Source organism: Panthera uncia (assembly GCF_023721935.1).
Source record: "Panthera uncia isolate 11264 chromosome A1 unlocalized genomic scaffold, Puncia_PCG_1.0 HiC_scaffold_17, whole genome shotgun sequence".
NCBI classification, from domain to species: Eukaryota; Metazoa; Chordata; class Mammalia; order Carnivora; family Felidae; genus Panthera; species Panthera uncia.
The window spans coordinates 8,571,626-8,587,287 of record NW_026057577.1 but is presented as its reverse complement, the minus strand read 5'-3'; the positions used below and the strand labels follow the sequence as shown (position 1 = coordinate 8,587,287).

Below are 15,662 nucleotides of genomic sequence, written 5' to 3'. Positions count from 1 at the left end.
CATGTGCTCATTCACTCTGTGCATGTTCGTTCTGGAGCCTGCTGTGTGCCAGGCTCCGGACTGGGTGCTGAAGACTCAGGTGGGGGTTGGGGGGTGGGTAGAGCCCACAGCCAGCGGGGTTAGAGAAGGCTTTTTGGAGGAGATGCCTGAACTAGCTTTAAGGGCAAAGAGTAATGAACTTGGCCCAAGAGCCCAGGTAGAGGGGGGAGATTGACAGGGACTTGGCATGGGGGATGGGGAAAGGGAGGGAGGTCAGGGATGCTGTCCTGGAGTCTGCACAGGGAACTGGTGGCTGGAGTCTCCCCATGACGATGATGATGACAGGGAGCCAGAGGAGAGCAGGTGGGGGTTGCTGGGTTCATTGGGGCAAAGTCCAACCTCCGGGCTGGAGACGACTTGGGTGGAGGCGTCATCAGCGTCACAAGAGAGCTGGAGCCACAGGGGTGTCAGAAAGGACAGAAGAGCGTCTCTGGCAGGCTGGTTTGAGAAGTAAGGGTCCCAGAGAACAGGCAGAGAGGGAGGGTGGGAGATGAGGGAGAAAAGGCAGGCCAGAGCTCACCAAGAGACCTTGGATGATGGAAGGGGAGGTGGGGAGCTGGGTGGGGACAGGGTGTGGGGAAGCTTCTAGAAGCTTCACTGCCATGGGGGTGTGCAGGGTGAGTACATTTTGGGTGAAATGAAGGTGGCAGAAGCGTGTGGCAGGAAGGTGCAGGACGCCCCTCTTGGCACTCTGTCAGGCCTCGGGAGGGCAGGGGACACTCACAGGAGGGCTGTCGCATTGCGTGGAGAGACAGGGGTCTGGTGGAACTATCAGTGGCCCCCACAAAGGAAAGAGAGTGTTTCAGAGGCTGATCATGACATTCAGGGGATGGCCAAGGGCACAGAGGGACTGTCACTGGCATTGCAGATGCCAAGAAGCCAAGAAAGGAGGTACCTGACACTGTGGCTCTGGGGACAGTGGCCAGTTGGAAGGCAGAGGAAGACCTGGCCCCAGGGCCACGTGTCCTGTGTTATGGGGGGGGGGGCGTGCAGGGACTGGCACCTCCAGCCAGGTCCCAGGTCTCGATGAGGGCAGACTTCCAGGCCCGGGTTTGGAAACTAAGCAAACGTGGGGACTCACCAGGGTCGCCTCTTCTTCCAGCCTTGCCGCGCCGTCCGGGGGGTCCTAGACAGGAAAATAAGGACAGACTGGTTGAGAAAGGAAGCCAGTGGGCTTGGGCGCAGCAACCCCCGCCTCCCCCCCGCCCTGGCGTCCCCGGGCCTGCCCACCGCCCTCACATCCGTGGTTCACTTAGTCTCTCACAAGTCATTCCCCACCTGAAGAGACTGACTACCCAGAGACTCAGGAGGCAGAAGAGTCTGGAGCTGAGAAACCTGGTCTAGGAGAAGAATAAAGCCGGAACTGAGAGTCCCCTTGCCAAAGGCCTGACAAGTGCTTTTTAATATTCCCTAACATAAAACATCGGAGACAACACATCCCATAGAGACACTATCATGGCTTCCAAATGCCGAAACTCAGTAACATCAGGTGCCGTCCTGTCTACTGACTGACTGTTCTTACTTCGCTGGCTAGAGCCTTCGGCACCTCCCTCCCCCACGGACCCGGGGAGCTGCTCATGAATTTCTCCTAATTGATCGTAGGTAATGGCCACACCAATGTGCAACGTCCTCCATCTATAGTTTTTTTTTTTTAAGTTTATTTATTTATTCATTTATTTTGAGAGACAGAGCACGAGCTGGGGAGGGGGAGATAAGAGAGGGAGAGAGAGAATCCCAAGCAGGCCCCCAACCTTCATCGAGGAGCCCAGTGAGGGGCTCGAATTCACAAACCACGAGACCATGACCTGAGCCCGAACCAAGAGTCGGATGCTCAACCAGCTGAGCCACCCAGGCACCCCCTCCATCTACAGGTTTTTAAGCCTTTCTGAATTTGTGACGCGGACCACCCTGGCCTCCGCCTTCTCCCCGCTCTGCCCACGTGGGTCCCCCCCACTCAGCAACCACAACGCTGAAGGAGGGGAATGCTGATCAGCCAGCCCCTCTGCCCCAGGTCAGGGGTCCGTTTTCTCAGGTGCTGGGGGAAAAGGTATGCAGAAGTGAAGTCATGTGTACTAGACTTCCATTTGAGATGGCATGTGATACCTCTCCTTCCACGGTGCCCACCCACTGCATGGCGGCCTGGTGGGACACAGATAGGGTAGATCCGCAGATCCACAGGCTATGCCTGTATTACAAGGAACTACCCCTTCCTATAAAAGTCGACCTTGAACTCCCTCCAAAATCCCTCAGCATAACCACAGAGGAGAGACTGAGGCTGGCCACAAATCAGGTCTGAGGCAGGATGGTTTACTAAGAAATTCATGTGTATGAACTTTCCTTCCTTTCTCCTGTTGTCAAGCGTGCAGTCATGGGGCACCCTGGCCCAGGGATCGGGACTGGGCATAAAAGCAGAAGCAGCCCAGGTCAGTGGCACTTCTAGACTTTTGTTGAGGCACGGTCCTGGATGAAGAGGAGGGAGCATCTTTACGGAAAAGAGAGAGAGAAGAGAGAGACTCCGCTGGATGTGGAAGATGCCCCTCAGTGCTATGTTGACTCTAAAACCTTTGCAGGCCTGGGGGTGGGTGAGGATGGATTTCTTTCTTTCTTTTTTTTTTTTTTAATGTTTATTTATTTTTGACAGAGAGAGTGCAAGTGGGGGAGGGGAAGAGAGACAGGGAGACACAGAATCTGAAGCAGGCTCTGGGCTCTGAGCTATCAGTACAGAGCCCATTGCAGGGCTCGAACCCATGAACCACGAGATAATGACCTGAGCCAAAGTGGGCCGCTTAACCGACTGAGGCACCCAGGCGCCCTGCTTTTTTTTTTTTTAATGTTTATTTATTTTTGAGAGACAGAGAGATAGGGCATGAGTGGGGGAAGGGCAGAGAGAGAGGGAGACACAGAATCCAAAGCAGGCTCCGGGCTCTGAGCTATCAGTACAGAGCCCGTTGGGGGCTCAAACCCATGAACCACAAGATCATGATTTGAGCCGAAGTCGGGCACTTAACCGACTGAGCCGCCAAGGCGCCCCGAGGATGGATTTCTTGCCAGTCTCATGGATGGGTGTTTGAAGTCAGCATGGTTAAGCATAACTTATTAAAGATGAGAAATGTGCTATTTCTTGCACTCTTGAGTTTGCCATTCAAACAAATTTTCATTGTGTTCAAAGACACAACATAAAATGTACCATCTTAGCCATTTTTAAGTGTCCAGTAGAGAAGTGTTAACAACACACACATAGTGCAATGGAGCTCTAGGACTTTGTCATCTTGCAGGATTCGAAACTCTATCTATGGAACAACTCCCCTTTCCCTATTCTCCAGCCCCGGGCAAATTCTGCGTTGTTTCTAAGAGTTTGCTTGTTCTAGGTGTCTCATAGAATGCAATCATACAGTATTTGTCTTTTTGTGACTGGCTTGTTTTACTTAATGTAATGTCCTCAGAGTTCATCCATGTGGTAGCAGGTGACAATTTCTTTCTTTTTTTTTTTTTAAGGTGAATAAATATTCCACTGTAAGCATACACCGCTTTTTAAAGTTTTATTTATTAATTTTGAATAAGAGAGAGAGAGAGAAAGCACAAGTAGAGGAGGAACAGAGAGAGAAGGAGAGAGAATCTCAAGCAGGCTCTGCACTATCATCACAGAGCCCAAAGTGGGGCTCAAACTCACGAACTGTGAGCCGAAATCAAGAATCGGATTCTTTAAAAAAAAGAAAAAAGAATCGGACACTTAACCGACTGAGCCCCCTGGGCACCCCCATACACCACATTTTCTTGATCCATTCACCTCATCTGGTGATGGACACTTGGGTTGCTTCTACCTCTTGACCATTGTGAACAGCACTGCAATGAACATGCGTGTGCAACCATCTCTTCAAGATCCGGGTGTCAATGCTTTTGGCTATATACTTGCAAGCAGAGTTGCTGGGTCATACAGTAATTCCATTTTTAATTTTTTGAGGCACCTCCATCCTGTCTTCTATGCTGACAATACCATTTTATGTTCCCACCAACAGTGCACAAAGGCTTCAATTTCTCTACGGGCTCGCTGACCCTTGTTATTTTGTTTTGTCTTATTTTGTTTTGCTTTTTGGTAGTGGCCACTCTAATGAGTATGATGTGATATCTCATTGTGGTTTTAATTTGCATTTCCTTAATAATTAGTGATGTCGAGCATCTCTTCATATACCTGTTGGCTATTTGTATGTGTATGTCTTCTTTGGAGAAATGTCTATTCAAGCAAGCCCTTTACCCATTTTGTTTTAATTTTTTTTAATGTTTGTTTATTTATTTTTTTTTAAGAAAGAGAGAGACAGAGAGTGAGAGGGGAAGAGAGAGAGACACACACAGAATCCAAAGCAGGCTCCAGGCTCTGAGCTGCCAGCACAGAGCCCTACGCGGGGCTCGAACCCAAGAACTGTGAGATCATGACCTGAGCCGAAGTCAGACACTCAACTGACTGAGCCACCCAGGCGCCCGCCCTTTGCTCATTTTTTAGTTGGATTTTTGTGGTCATTGTTGAGTGGCAGGAGTTCCCATCTTCTGGATATTAACCCCTTATCAGGCACGTGGTATGCAAACATCATCTCCCATTCTGCAAGTTGCCTTTGTGCTGTTGATTTTTCCCTCTGCTGGGCTGGAGTTTTTAAGTTTGATGTAGCTCAGTTTGTCTATCTTTGCTTTTGTTGCCTTTTTAACCTTTTGAGTTAATTTTTATCTATGGTGTGAGGTAAGGGCCCTGGTGCTTCATTCTTTTGCCTGTGGATATTCAGTTTCCCAACACCATTTGTTGAAGAGACTGTCTTTTCCCCACTGTATAGCCTTGGCATCTTTGCTGAAGATATTTTGTCCATATAAAGGATGCACCCCTGAGTTTTGAGAGCAGAAGCTCATGCCAGTTACATGGCCCTTGATTTTCCTTGATACTGGACACAGCCCTTGAGTTTTGTACTGGAGTCGCCCAAGGGCCATGTCGACTAGGTAAGGCACTCTGATAACAGAGTAGTGAGGGATTTGCAGTTCACGGAGCACCTCCATGTCCATGACCTCAGATGGGACCTGTGATGCCCATGTTGTCCGGTCACCTGCCAACCTGACATCTCCCCGTTGACATCTCAGGTCCACTGAGGCCAGAACATACATCCCGGTCTCCTCCCCAGCTCCTGTATGGGGCTGACTGGGCCTGGGAACCTTGTACAGCTGGCCTGGTGTTAGGCCTTCTCTCCTCTCAGGGCACATCTGTTTTCAGGGAAAGTGAGAGTGTGGGAACAGGAACCCCCACTGGCACACACAGCATCACGCTCCTCTGCTTGTAGGAGGGAAAAGGCCCACGTTCACTCGCAAGGCCCAGCGCCCTGGCTTCTGGCTTCCGGGCTTTCACCAGGTTACAGAGGCTCATGCTTGGCTCTGCCTCAGGCTGAGCTCTTGAGGGACATGGCAAAAAAGGGGCCCGTGAGTGGAAGAGTGAGCCAGGCTCTTCCTGGGCCTGAGAGCTAAAGCACACCATGGCTTCCTGCTGGTCACTACTGGGTCCGAATGTAAAAGTCTCATCTTGCATAACTCAAGCCAGATGAAGACATTTGCCTTCGCCGAGGCGGCTGAACTAATGGATTTGTCTGGTGGTTCTCCCAGGTGGCACGGTTAGGCAGAAGGCTTGATGAAGAGGGGGGCTAAGCAGGTGAGTGGCTGCCCAGGCAGAGTGGGACGCCCACCTCCCAGAGGCTATGGACAAGTTCCCAGCAGGCCTGGAGTGGGGCAGGGCCTGGGTATTGCTGGGCACCCTGGGCCTGTGGGGCTGCAGGACCTGGGTATTGCTGGGCACCCTGGGCCTGTGGGGCTGCAGGCTTCACAGGACTCCCAAATGAAAGGGTCTCGGTAGAGAAAGAGAAGGAGCCTGATGCTTTTGAACCCACTCTGAGGCCAGCCCAAACCAGATACTGGAGTCTTCTGTGTGAGCAACTCACAGATTGACAACTGGTCAACCCTTTGTGCAAACAAACAAAGGAGGGCCCTGGCCCAGTGGTTTGCCCCAGAGCTTTCTCCTCATTGTTTTTCTTCTTTTCTTTCCTTTCTGGAGTGGGGGAAAACCTCTCCCATGGCTAGCACAGATTCAGACATCCAGGTTGCCCTGGGAAGCATCTGGAAGCATGTTTTGAGTGGCCTGCCTACATACAGATGGGGAAACTGAGGCTTTCCGGGGGAAGACAGGTCTTGCCCAAGGATGATGCTCTTGGGAAAATGGTTTCCAGCTGGAAAATCCATCCATGATGAAGACCAGCTTCTGCTGTTTTCCCCACCTCTGTGCGGAACCCATACACTGCTGGGTCGGGATTTGGCAGCTGTGGGGACCCCAGTGTTTAACCGTGAATGCTGCCATGGTGGCACCTTGGAGGTGTCCTTCCAGAGGCTGTGTGCCACAGACACCAGCAAGGCAGTGGCTGCCTAGGAGGGGAAAAGACATGACTCATGAGTGATATGTAAGCTGTTTACCTGGAGGAGTTACTCAACCTCTCTGAGCCCTAGGTTCCCAACCCACGAGGGTGAAATTTTAGGGGTGATGGAATTATAGCTGCCTTGCAGAACTGTTAAACAGAAGAGCTGTCAGCAGACACACCAGCTTGGGGGGCACAAATGAGGTGCCTATTTGGGATCCCAGTAAGTAACTGGCTGGAGGGGGGCCTTTGGGCCTTCAGAACACGGGGTCCTGATGTAAACGGGCTCTCATGTGTCCACCAGGGTGGGTAAAGCTTGAGACACAGTGGCTCTACTTCAGGGACTTCATGGGCAGGGCTTTGTCTGGGGATTTTCCATGTCCCTCCTCGTGGTCTAAGGAGCTAGGGATCAGGATGCAGGGGTCAAATGGTTTGGGAATGGGGTTCCTGAAAGAAATCCTCGGTTTTCAGGCCAAGCCCCGGCTCCAGATTGCTGTGGAATGACCTGTGACCACCAACTGCACATGAAGTAACCAGGGAGAACGATGGTTTTCTCGAGCACTGTTCGAAGCCAGACAAAATGGAATTATTTCTAACTCATAAAAATCTGGAGAACTCATGCCACCGACCAGCTCCAAAGGGGGGGCCCAAACCCCAGCAGGCTTCCCTTGGAGGTGTCAAGCCCAAGGATGTAGCTCTCAAAGCGGTGGTCTCCTCAAGCCTCGATGGCACTAACTGCCCCAGGACCCCTCCTCCAGCAATGTCTGCCTTACTGCGGCCCTGGGGCTGCCCGCCCAGCCAGGCCATGTACGGGCCAGCCTGCCCAGGCCCGTGTTCTGTGGGCCACTCAGCCCTCAGCCCTTCCCATGCTCCTCCCTCCTGCCAGCCCCTAAGGCCAGGTGGCTTTTTGTGTAATTCATCTTATTGAATCTACATACAGTTCTAGAAAACGCTTTCATCCCTTCCCACACCGTTTTCCCTAAAGACTAGGGAAAATGAGGCTCAGAGACGTCAAGAAATGCTGCCAGAGGCAACAGAAAATGTGGAAGCAACCCAAATGTCCACGGATGGGTGAACGGATGAAGAAAATGTGATGTATGCACACAACAGAATATTATTCAGCCTTAAAAAGGAGAGCATTCTGACATGTGCCACAATATGGGTGAACTTTGAGGACATCACGTCAGGTGAAATCAGCCCATCACAAAAGGACAAATACTATTATGATTGCCCTCATACGAGGTACCTGGAGTTGTCAAATTCATAGAGACAAAAAGAAGGGTGGTTGGCAGGGACTGGGTGGGGGGGCATGGGGACTTAGTGTTTAATGGGGACAGGGTTTCCTGTCAGGATGATGAAAAAGTTCTGGAAACAGATAGTAGTGATGGTTGAACAACATCGTGAATATACTTCATGCCACTGGCTTATAGCACTTAAAAACACAGTCAAAATGGGGCACCTGGGTGGCTCAGTCAGTTAAGCATCTGACTCGATTTCAGCTCAGGTCATGATCTCGCAGTTCATGAGTTCAAGCCCCACGTCGGGCTCTGTGCTGACAACATGGAGCCTGCTTGGGATTCTGTCTCTCTCTCTCTCTGCCCCTCCCCTGCTTGCTCTCTATCTCTCTGTCAAAATAAATAAACAGACATTTAAAAAAACCAGTTAAAATGGTAAATTTTATGTTGTGTGTATTTTACCAAACCTAAAAAAGGAACTGTTCCCAGGGTTCTCAGCTCCCAAGGACCAGAGCATGACGAAGAACTCAGGGGGGCCTCACAGAGACCACAGAAATGTTGTTGGCAGCGTGGCTAATGACTGAAGCTGCATGTCTACCGAGAGGCTGGCACTGTGTAGTCACAGGGGACGGTGGCATCCCCAAGGTCACACATTGAGGAGATGGCAGAATAGGAATCTGAACCCAGGTCTCTGTGACTCCAGTGCATTGTCCTCTGAACTCTTCGGTCGTTGTGACCAAGGCCAAGTTCTTACCATCATCCCAGGATGTGGCCATAGCCTCATGGGCATCGGAGGCCCCTTTATCTGACCTTCTTCCCAGAACTCTAGGACGGGCCTGGGGATCCAGGAATGTGAATGCCCCAGACCTTCAGTCTGGAGGTCCTTGCGGTTGTCTGAGGCCCCCCGGCCATCACTGGGGTGCGCGTTGAGCAGAGAAGGCAGGGGAGGTCCCTGGATTTGAGCGTCTAACATCAGATCACCAAAACACGTCCCCAGATAATTTTGTTTTATAAGTTTCAGGCCAACCTCGGAGTTGAAAACTCTTGCCCAGGGGAGGGTAGCATTCTCCCTGCTCATTTCCTGCTTGGGCTAATGAAGCCCTCTGTCCCTTGCAGGAGTGGGGGCAGGTGTGTCCTGTGGCCACCTGGCAGGTTGCTTGAGCTTGGCCAGTACCGAGGGCCATGCTGTACTCTGGGAATTAAAATCACAGCTTCTTGCTCAGCACATACAACTCATTCCAAAAGGGGTTTATTGTCCCCGCAGGCTCCACCATCCACCACGCTACTGGGAGCCCTGCTGCTTTTTGGAAGGTCCTGAAGCAGTTTGGAAGACCAATGCCACAGGCTGCTGGGCTGGTAGGGCAAATGTTTGCTTGGAACCAGGGTTGTGTCCAGGCTGGTGGCGGACTCCCACAGCCCCAGGGACCAGACCTGGCAAGCCCACTTAGATATCATGCCATTTACCGACTGAACGAACAGGGTCCATCGCAGGGGGTGGGGGGCAGGCTGGTGGTGCCCTGCACATTCACAAAGGGCCTCAAATGTGGACACTGTTATTCTCTCCAAAGGAGCGGATAGTCCTGGATGGCTCCAGCGGCCCCCAACAGTGTTTAATAAAAACAAGTTAGGTGGTACCATTTACTGAGTGCTTTACGGTTGGTACTAATCTTGGTTCACAGTATGAACCGAGCTATTCTTCATATCGAACCTATGAGGAAAACTACCATTATCATCTCTGCTTTATAGATGGAGACACTGAGGTACAGAGAGATGAAGTGACCCTCCGAGTCATACAGCCAGTAGTAGGTGGGGCCATGCAATGTAGGCCCTGGGACCGCGCGTCCAAACCCTGCTGCCTGCCTCCCGCACAAGAAGATGCTGTTGAAGGTGAGGGGTTCTAATAGTCCATGAGGTCTAGTACGACTTCTTTTTTTTTTTACATTTATTTATTTTTTTGAGAGACATAGAGAAAGCACAAGCTGGGGAGGGGCAGAGAGAGAAGGAGACACAGAATCCAAAGCAGGCTCCAGGCTCCGAGCACAGAGCCCGAGGCGGGGCTCCCACTCACAAGCCGTGAGATCATGACCTGAGCCGAAGTCGGATGCTCAACCGACTCAGCCACCCAGGTGCCCCTGTCTAGTACCACCTCTTGGGGTTTGTTATTATTATTATTATGTGTGTGTGTGTGTGTGTGTGTGTGTGTATATATATAATGTTTATTTATTTTTGAGAGAGAGAGAGCAAGCAGGGGTGGGACAGACAGAGAGAGGACACAGAGGATTCAAAGTGGGCTCTGTGCTGACCACAGAGGGCCCAATGGGGGGCTCAAACTCAAGAACTGGGAGATCATGACCTGAGCCAAAGTCGGATCCTCAACCCACTGAGCCTCCAGGCAATCCTGTTATTAGTATATTTTTATTTTTTTTGACGTTTATTTATTTTTGAGAGACAGAGAGAGACAGAGCATGAGTGGGGGAGGGGAAGAGAGAGGGAGACACAGAATCCGAAGCAGGCTCCAGGCTCCGAGCTGTCAGCACTTAGCTCGAGGCAAGGCTTGAACCCATGAACCGCGAGATCATGACCTCAGCTGAGGAAGCCGGACACTTAACCGACTGAGCCACCCAGGCACCCCTGTGATATTTTAAAAAATACTGGGAACCACACAAAATGGAAAGGGCCTGGGGATGGCTCTCAGAGGCCTGTGAATTAAATACTGAATTAAAAGGCCACATGCTACCACCAGCACTGGAGGCCTGGAATGACTCGGGCCCAATTTTGGCATGCTCTCCTCACGCCATCTGAAGTGCCTGCCCTTTCCAGGCTGGTTCCTCTTCTTGGGTCAGGAGAGGCTTTACTAAAGCATTTAAAACAGGATCAAGGAGTTCAAACCTATTACTCATGCGGGTGGCACACCAAACCCAAGAACCATCTCCCATGGGTCCTGGTGGGAAGGGCTCAGGCAAGGTGGGGGGAGGGGGCAGACCTGCTGACACTTGCTGACCCATGCAGGCCACATGCTGGGAACTTCTGCCATCTCTCTTGCTCTCTCTTTTTACTTTAAAGAGAGAAAAAGAGAGAGAGCGAGAGTACGACGGCATGTGCGCACTTGAGCGTATAAGCAAGTGGGGAGGGGCAAAGGGAGCGAGAATCCCAAGCAGGTTCCACGCTCAGCGCAGAGCCTCACGAGGGACTCAGATACCACCACCCTGGGATCATGACCTGAACTGAAATCAAGAGTTGGACGTTTGAGCGACTGAGCCACCCAGGCGCCCAGCTTCTGCTCTCTCTTTAAGCCTGATCATAACTCAGAGATGTGGATATGATCGGCCCTGATTACAGAAAAGGAAATTGAGGCCCAAAGGGAGGTGACCTGTCCAAGTCACAGAGTTACTCAGGGGCCAAGAGGTGGGCTCAGGTCTGCCAGGGCTCTTGTTGGTACCAAGGCTGCCCTGCTAAGTGCCTTACTTTTGGGGAAATGGGCTGTGGTTTAGGCACCAGACCTAAAAATATGGAATGTCTCATCCAGACACAAGAGTGAGAAGGACTTAGAAAGGAGAACACGGGTGGATGGTGTTCAGTGACAGGGCTCATGGAAGGGCTTCTGGTCGACGATGTGTGGGGCTGCCAGGGTCCTGTGTCTTAGTGCAGAGACTTTAGGGGACTTCTTTTTTTTTTTTTTTTTTTCAACGTTTATTTATTTTTGGGACAGAGAGAGACAGAGCATGAACGGGGGAAGGGGCAGAGAGAGAGGGAGACACAGAATCGGAAACAGGCTCCAGGCTCTGAGCCATCAGCCCAGAGCCTGACGCGGGGCTCGAACTCACGGACCGCGAGATCGTGACCTGGCTGAAGTCGGACGCTTAACCGACTGCGCCACCCAGGCGCCCCTTTAGGGGACTTCTTGAAGGATCCTTCTGAGTGACGGATGTAAGGTACATGGGTACCCCATGTTGGGGCCACCCGGTCACAGGCCATTTCTTGGGCTTAGCAGAGTGCCCTCCCCACTGCCCTTGACTCAGGCTACGGAAGGGACTAAGCAAATTCACACGAAGAATGAGGGTCTGGGAGATACCCTGGCACTCCTCTCCCATGGGGCTCAAAGCATCTCTGAAGGGTAAAGAGGCCCTGACCAGCCAGCTGGCCTGGACTGGAAGAAGTGTGTAGGGAGGGACTCTCTACCCCTGCCCGGGCTCTCAAAAGGTGGAGGTTGGGAGGTTAACCTGAATATGGAAAGAGCTGGTGCCCAGGCAAAGAAAGATATTGGATACCAAGAAATTGCGGCTGCCCAGGCGGGGAGTACATCCGGAGCACCAGCTGTGGGTCACTGGTGTTAGGTACAAAAGCTTGGGGTCACTCTCTGGGGCTCGGCCAGACCCAGATCTGTGCTGGTGCAAATCAGCTTCTCCCCAGAGCCTATCATCTCCTGAGATCCTGTTTCCTGTTGGAAAACAGGCTCCAGAGAGACGCACAGAAACCAGCACATCCCAAATATACCAAATTCCTCAACTCCCCATTCACCCCAAAGCCTTAATCACTGACATATGGGCCAATGTGTATCCTTTCGAACTTAACGAAGGCCAGGATTTATTGCTTGCAGAGAATGAAAAGCTTTTTATTTTTTATTTTTTACTTTATTTTATTTTGAACTTAAAAGCCATTCATGAGAGCTTTGATTTTCATGAGAACGCCTCATAACCTGCAGGTTAACAGCCCCGCCCTGCCCCAAGCAGAAGGTCCTAGAAAAGGGCAGGTGAGGCCAGGCAGCTGGAGGTCTTTGGAACGTGGCCAACATGGTGTGGCCATGGACTTAGGGAATGACACTCAGGAAAAAAGGTGGCCACTTAGCCCGAGCCACCTGCTTCAAGGTGATCTGACCCCGTGGGCCCTGGACCTTGGACTCTAGGCTCCTTGGGACAGGAAAACAAAGCTTCCTGGAGGGAAGGCCATGCCAGCCGCCAGCAGGGCCTAGGGTGTTTTAACTTATGCATCTAGTAAATATGGGGAGCCGGTGGGTGCTAGGGTGACCAACCATTGCAGTGTGCCCAGGACTTTTCTAGGACTTTTAGGCAAATTGGGATAGGTGGTCACTCCGGCGGGCAGCCGGTGAGGAAGGAGGCTCTCAGCACTGCCTATGTACTGCCTGCTCCCCCTCACTCCCCACCCTCTGCCACAAGGCCTTCCTTCTGCTTCTTGAATTCTGCCCGGACTACTCTTACCTCAGGACCTTTGCACGTACATCTCTACACGGCTGACTCTTCACTGTGCCTTCCCTGGTGACTGTCTGAAGTGGCCTGCCCCTAGGCACTCTCTGTGATATTTTCCTGTTTTTATTTTCTTCCAGCCACTTCTCTCTATCTTATTGATTTTATTTGCCTTTTAGGATTTATGGTTTCTGTCTCCCCAGTAGAACGTCAGTTCCCTGAGGACTATTGGTTCATGAATGGGGCCTGACACATGGGCTGGTGCTGAACAAATGGTCAGGGCATGAATGAACTCTGTTCTCGTTGTGGGAGAGCCCTGAGGTCCTGGGACCCTGAAGACAGACAGCAGGAAGGACGCAGAGCCCTTTTGAGTCCAGGAGAAGGAGGAGGGATATAAACTCCGAGGCACCTGCTGGCTGATGGGTGTGCAACCAGACCTCATGTAATTCTCACAGTGGACCCACGGGGGCAGGGACACTAGTGCCCCTTGTTACAGAGCGAGGGAGGGACAAGGGCTACCCAAAGTCAATAGGCCCCACAGCCTGGGCCCACCGACACGACTCAAGTGTGAAGAACCTGCTGCAGCTTCACAGACCACTCGCTGCAGAGGAGCCTAGAGCCAGTGTGGGAAGATTTGAGGGGCCCCGAGGGGCTGCTCCCAGCACTATTGACTCACACTCTCAAGGGGCCTCGAGTAATTCACCATTTGTTTTTCTTGACCCCCAGGGCCAGGGCTGAGGCCCACACTCCCGCTGGAGAGTTTCAGCTGTCAAGAGCCGGGTCTGATTTCCCAGGCCCTCATTTGCTGAGTCTGCCTGGCTCAGAGGGGACTCCACCCGCTTCCCTGCCACCCAGTCAGCGGCTCCCTGCCCTTGGATGTTGTTGGGCCCTTACGGAGGGCCTGGGACCTGCTCTCCCTCCACACTCAGACAATCGGGTGCCAGCAGACCCTTCTACTTCAGCACTTGTTCTTCCTCCTGACCCTGGGGCGCTCAGTAACACTGGGCCCGGCCATGTTTAGGGCAGCGTTATTGTCTGACCAGCTTTATTGAGATAGAATTCACACACCACACAACTCACCCTTTCAATCTATTACACTATAAACATTTTTATTCTCTCCTTTTTCTAATGTTTATTTACTTATTTTTGAGAGAAAGAGAGGGTGAGCCAGGGAGGGGCAGAGAGAGAGGTGGGGAGAGAATCCCAACCAGGTTCCATGCTTCCAGCTCAGCACTTGACATGGGGCTCGATCCCACAAATCGTGACATCGTGACCTGAGCTGAAATCAAGAGTCAGAGGCTTAACTGACTGAGCCCCTGAGGCGCCCCTCATTTTTATTATTTCTGAAAAATAATAAGTGGTAAGTTTATTTCTTAAAAATTGTGGTCACCGAAAAGTGACTATCTTCACCATTGTTGAGATACAGTTGAGCAGCATTAAGCATGTTCACGCTGTTGTGCAACAATCACCCCCATCCGTCTCCAGAACTCTCTTGTCTTGCAAAACTGAAACTCTGTCCCCATTAAACACCAACTTCCCATCCCCGATCCTGCCAGCTCCTGGCCACCACCTCTCCCCTTTCTGTCTCTATGGATTTGCCTGCTCTAGATATGTCATATGAATGGGATCGCACAGTATCTGTCCTTTCATGACCAGCTTGTTTCACTCAGTCTGAGGCCCGCAAGGGTCAGCATCTTCTTCCTTTTTGGGGCACGTGGGTGGCTCAGTCGGTTAAGTGTGCGACTCTTGATTCCAGCTCAGGTCATGATCTCAAGGTTGTGAGACTGAGCCCCCAGTCAGGGTGGTTCTCTCCCAAATGCCAGAACATCATCGAGGCGTGGTCAGCCGCATAGAGCACCTGGTGGGATTTCATACCTAGAGGCAGTGCTCAGGAAGTGTGGGCAGGTGCATCCACTCACGTTCCTGGGGTCTGCCGGGTAGATGATGATGCTCTTCTCTGAGACAGGGAATTCAGAGGGAGAAAGGAACTGGGGACAGTGATTAGGCTGTTCAGTTACTTTCCACCAGCACTGGTGAGGGACTTCTGTCTCAGCTCAGAATAGCCTGTGGCTGGAGCATGAACTTTGGCAGCAGACCACCCTGGGCCAAATCCTGGCCTTGTCACTTGACGCTGTGTGACCCCAAGCCAGTGACTTGCTCTCTCTGAGTCCATTTTCCTCCTCGATAGGATGAGATAGACGGTGGCTGTGGAGAGCACGTTAGGATTGACATGACAGAGCTCAGAACAGCACCTGCCATACAGTAAACACTTACTAATCCTAACAGTAGTAGGAGCAGAAATAATCTCTGGTGGTTTATGAGTTTTGTAAACTCATAATTGGCCTCCAGCCTCCATCCCCTGAGCACACAGAAGACAACATAGCACCATAGAAAGTACCTGAGGCTTGTAATATTTTGTAGGAAACAAAGAGATGTTTAAAGAGAGAGAAGAGGGGCGCCTGGGTGGCTCAGTCGGTTAAGCATCCGACTTTGGCTCAGGTCATGATCTCGTGGTTCGTGCGTTCAAGCCCCGCGTCGGGCTCTGTGCTGACAGCTCAGAGCCTGGAGCCTGCTTTGGATTCTGTGTCTCCCTCTCTGCTCCTCCCTCACTCACGTTCGCTCTCTCTCTCAAAAAAAAAAAAAAAAAAAAACCCATAAAAAAATTAAAGAGAGAGAGAATAAATCAATTGGTTTTCCAGTGTGTTTGCTGGACCAGCAAATTATACTTATAAAAAATGCAAATTCTTGGGTCACTC

General features: G+C 51.4%; 1 protein-coding gene across 1 annotated transcript in view; it reads right to left on the bottom strand.

Moving 5' to 3' along the window:
* The window catches only part of COL23A1 (collagen type XXIII alpha 1 chain), a 356,454-nt gene that overhangs the window by 66,481 nt on the left and 274,311 nt on the right, over positions 1 to 15,662 (bottom strand). Inside the window, exon 3 of the mRNA XM_049649024.1 lies at positions 1,121 to 1,165. Within this exon, the coding sequence (XP_049504981.1) occupies positions 1,121 to 1,165 (45 nt within the window). The remainder of the gene's footprint in view (positions 1 to 1,120; positions 1,166 to 15,662) is intronic.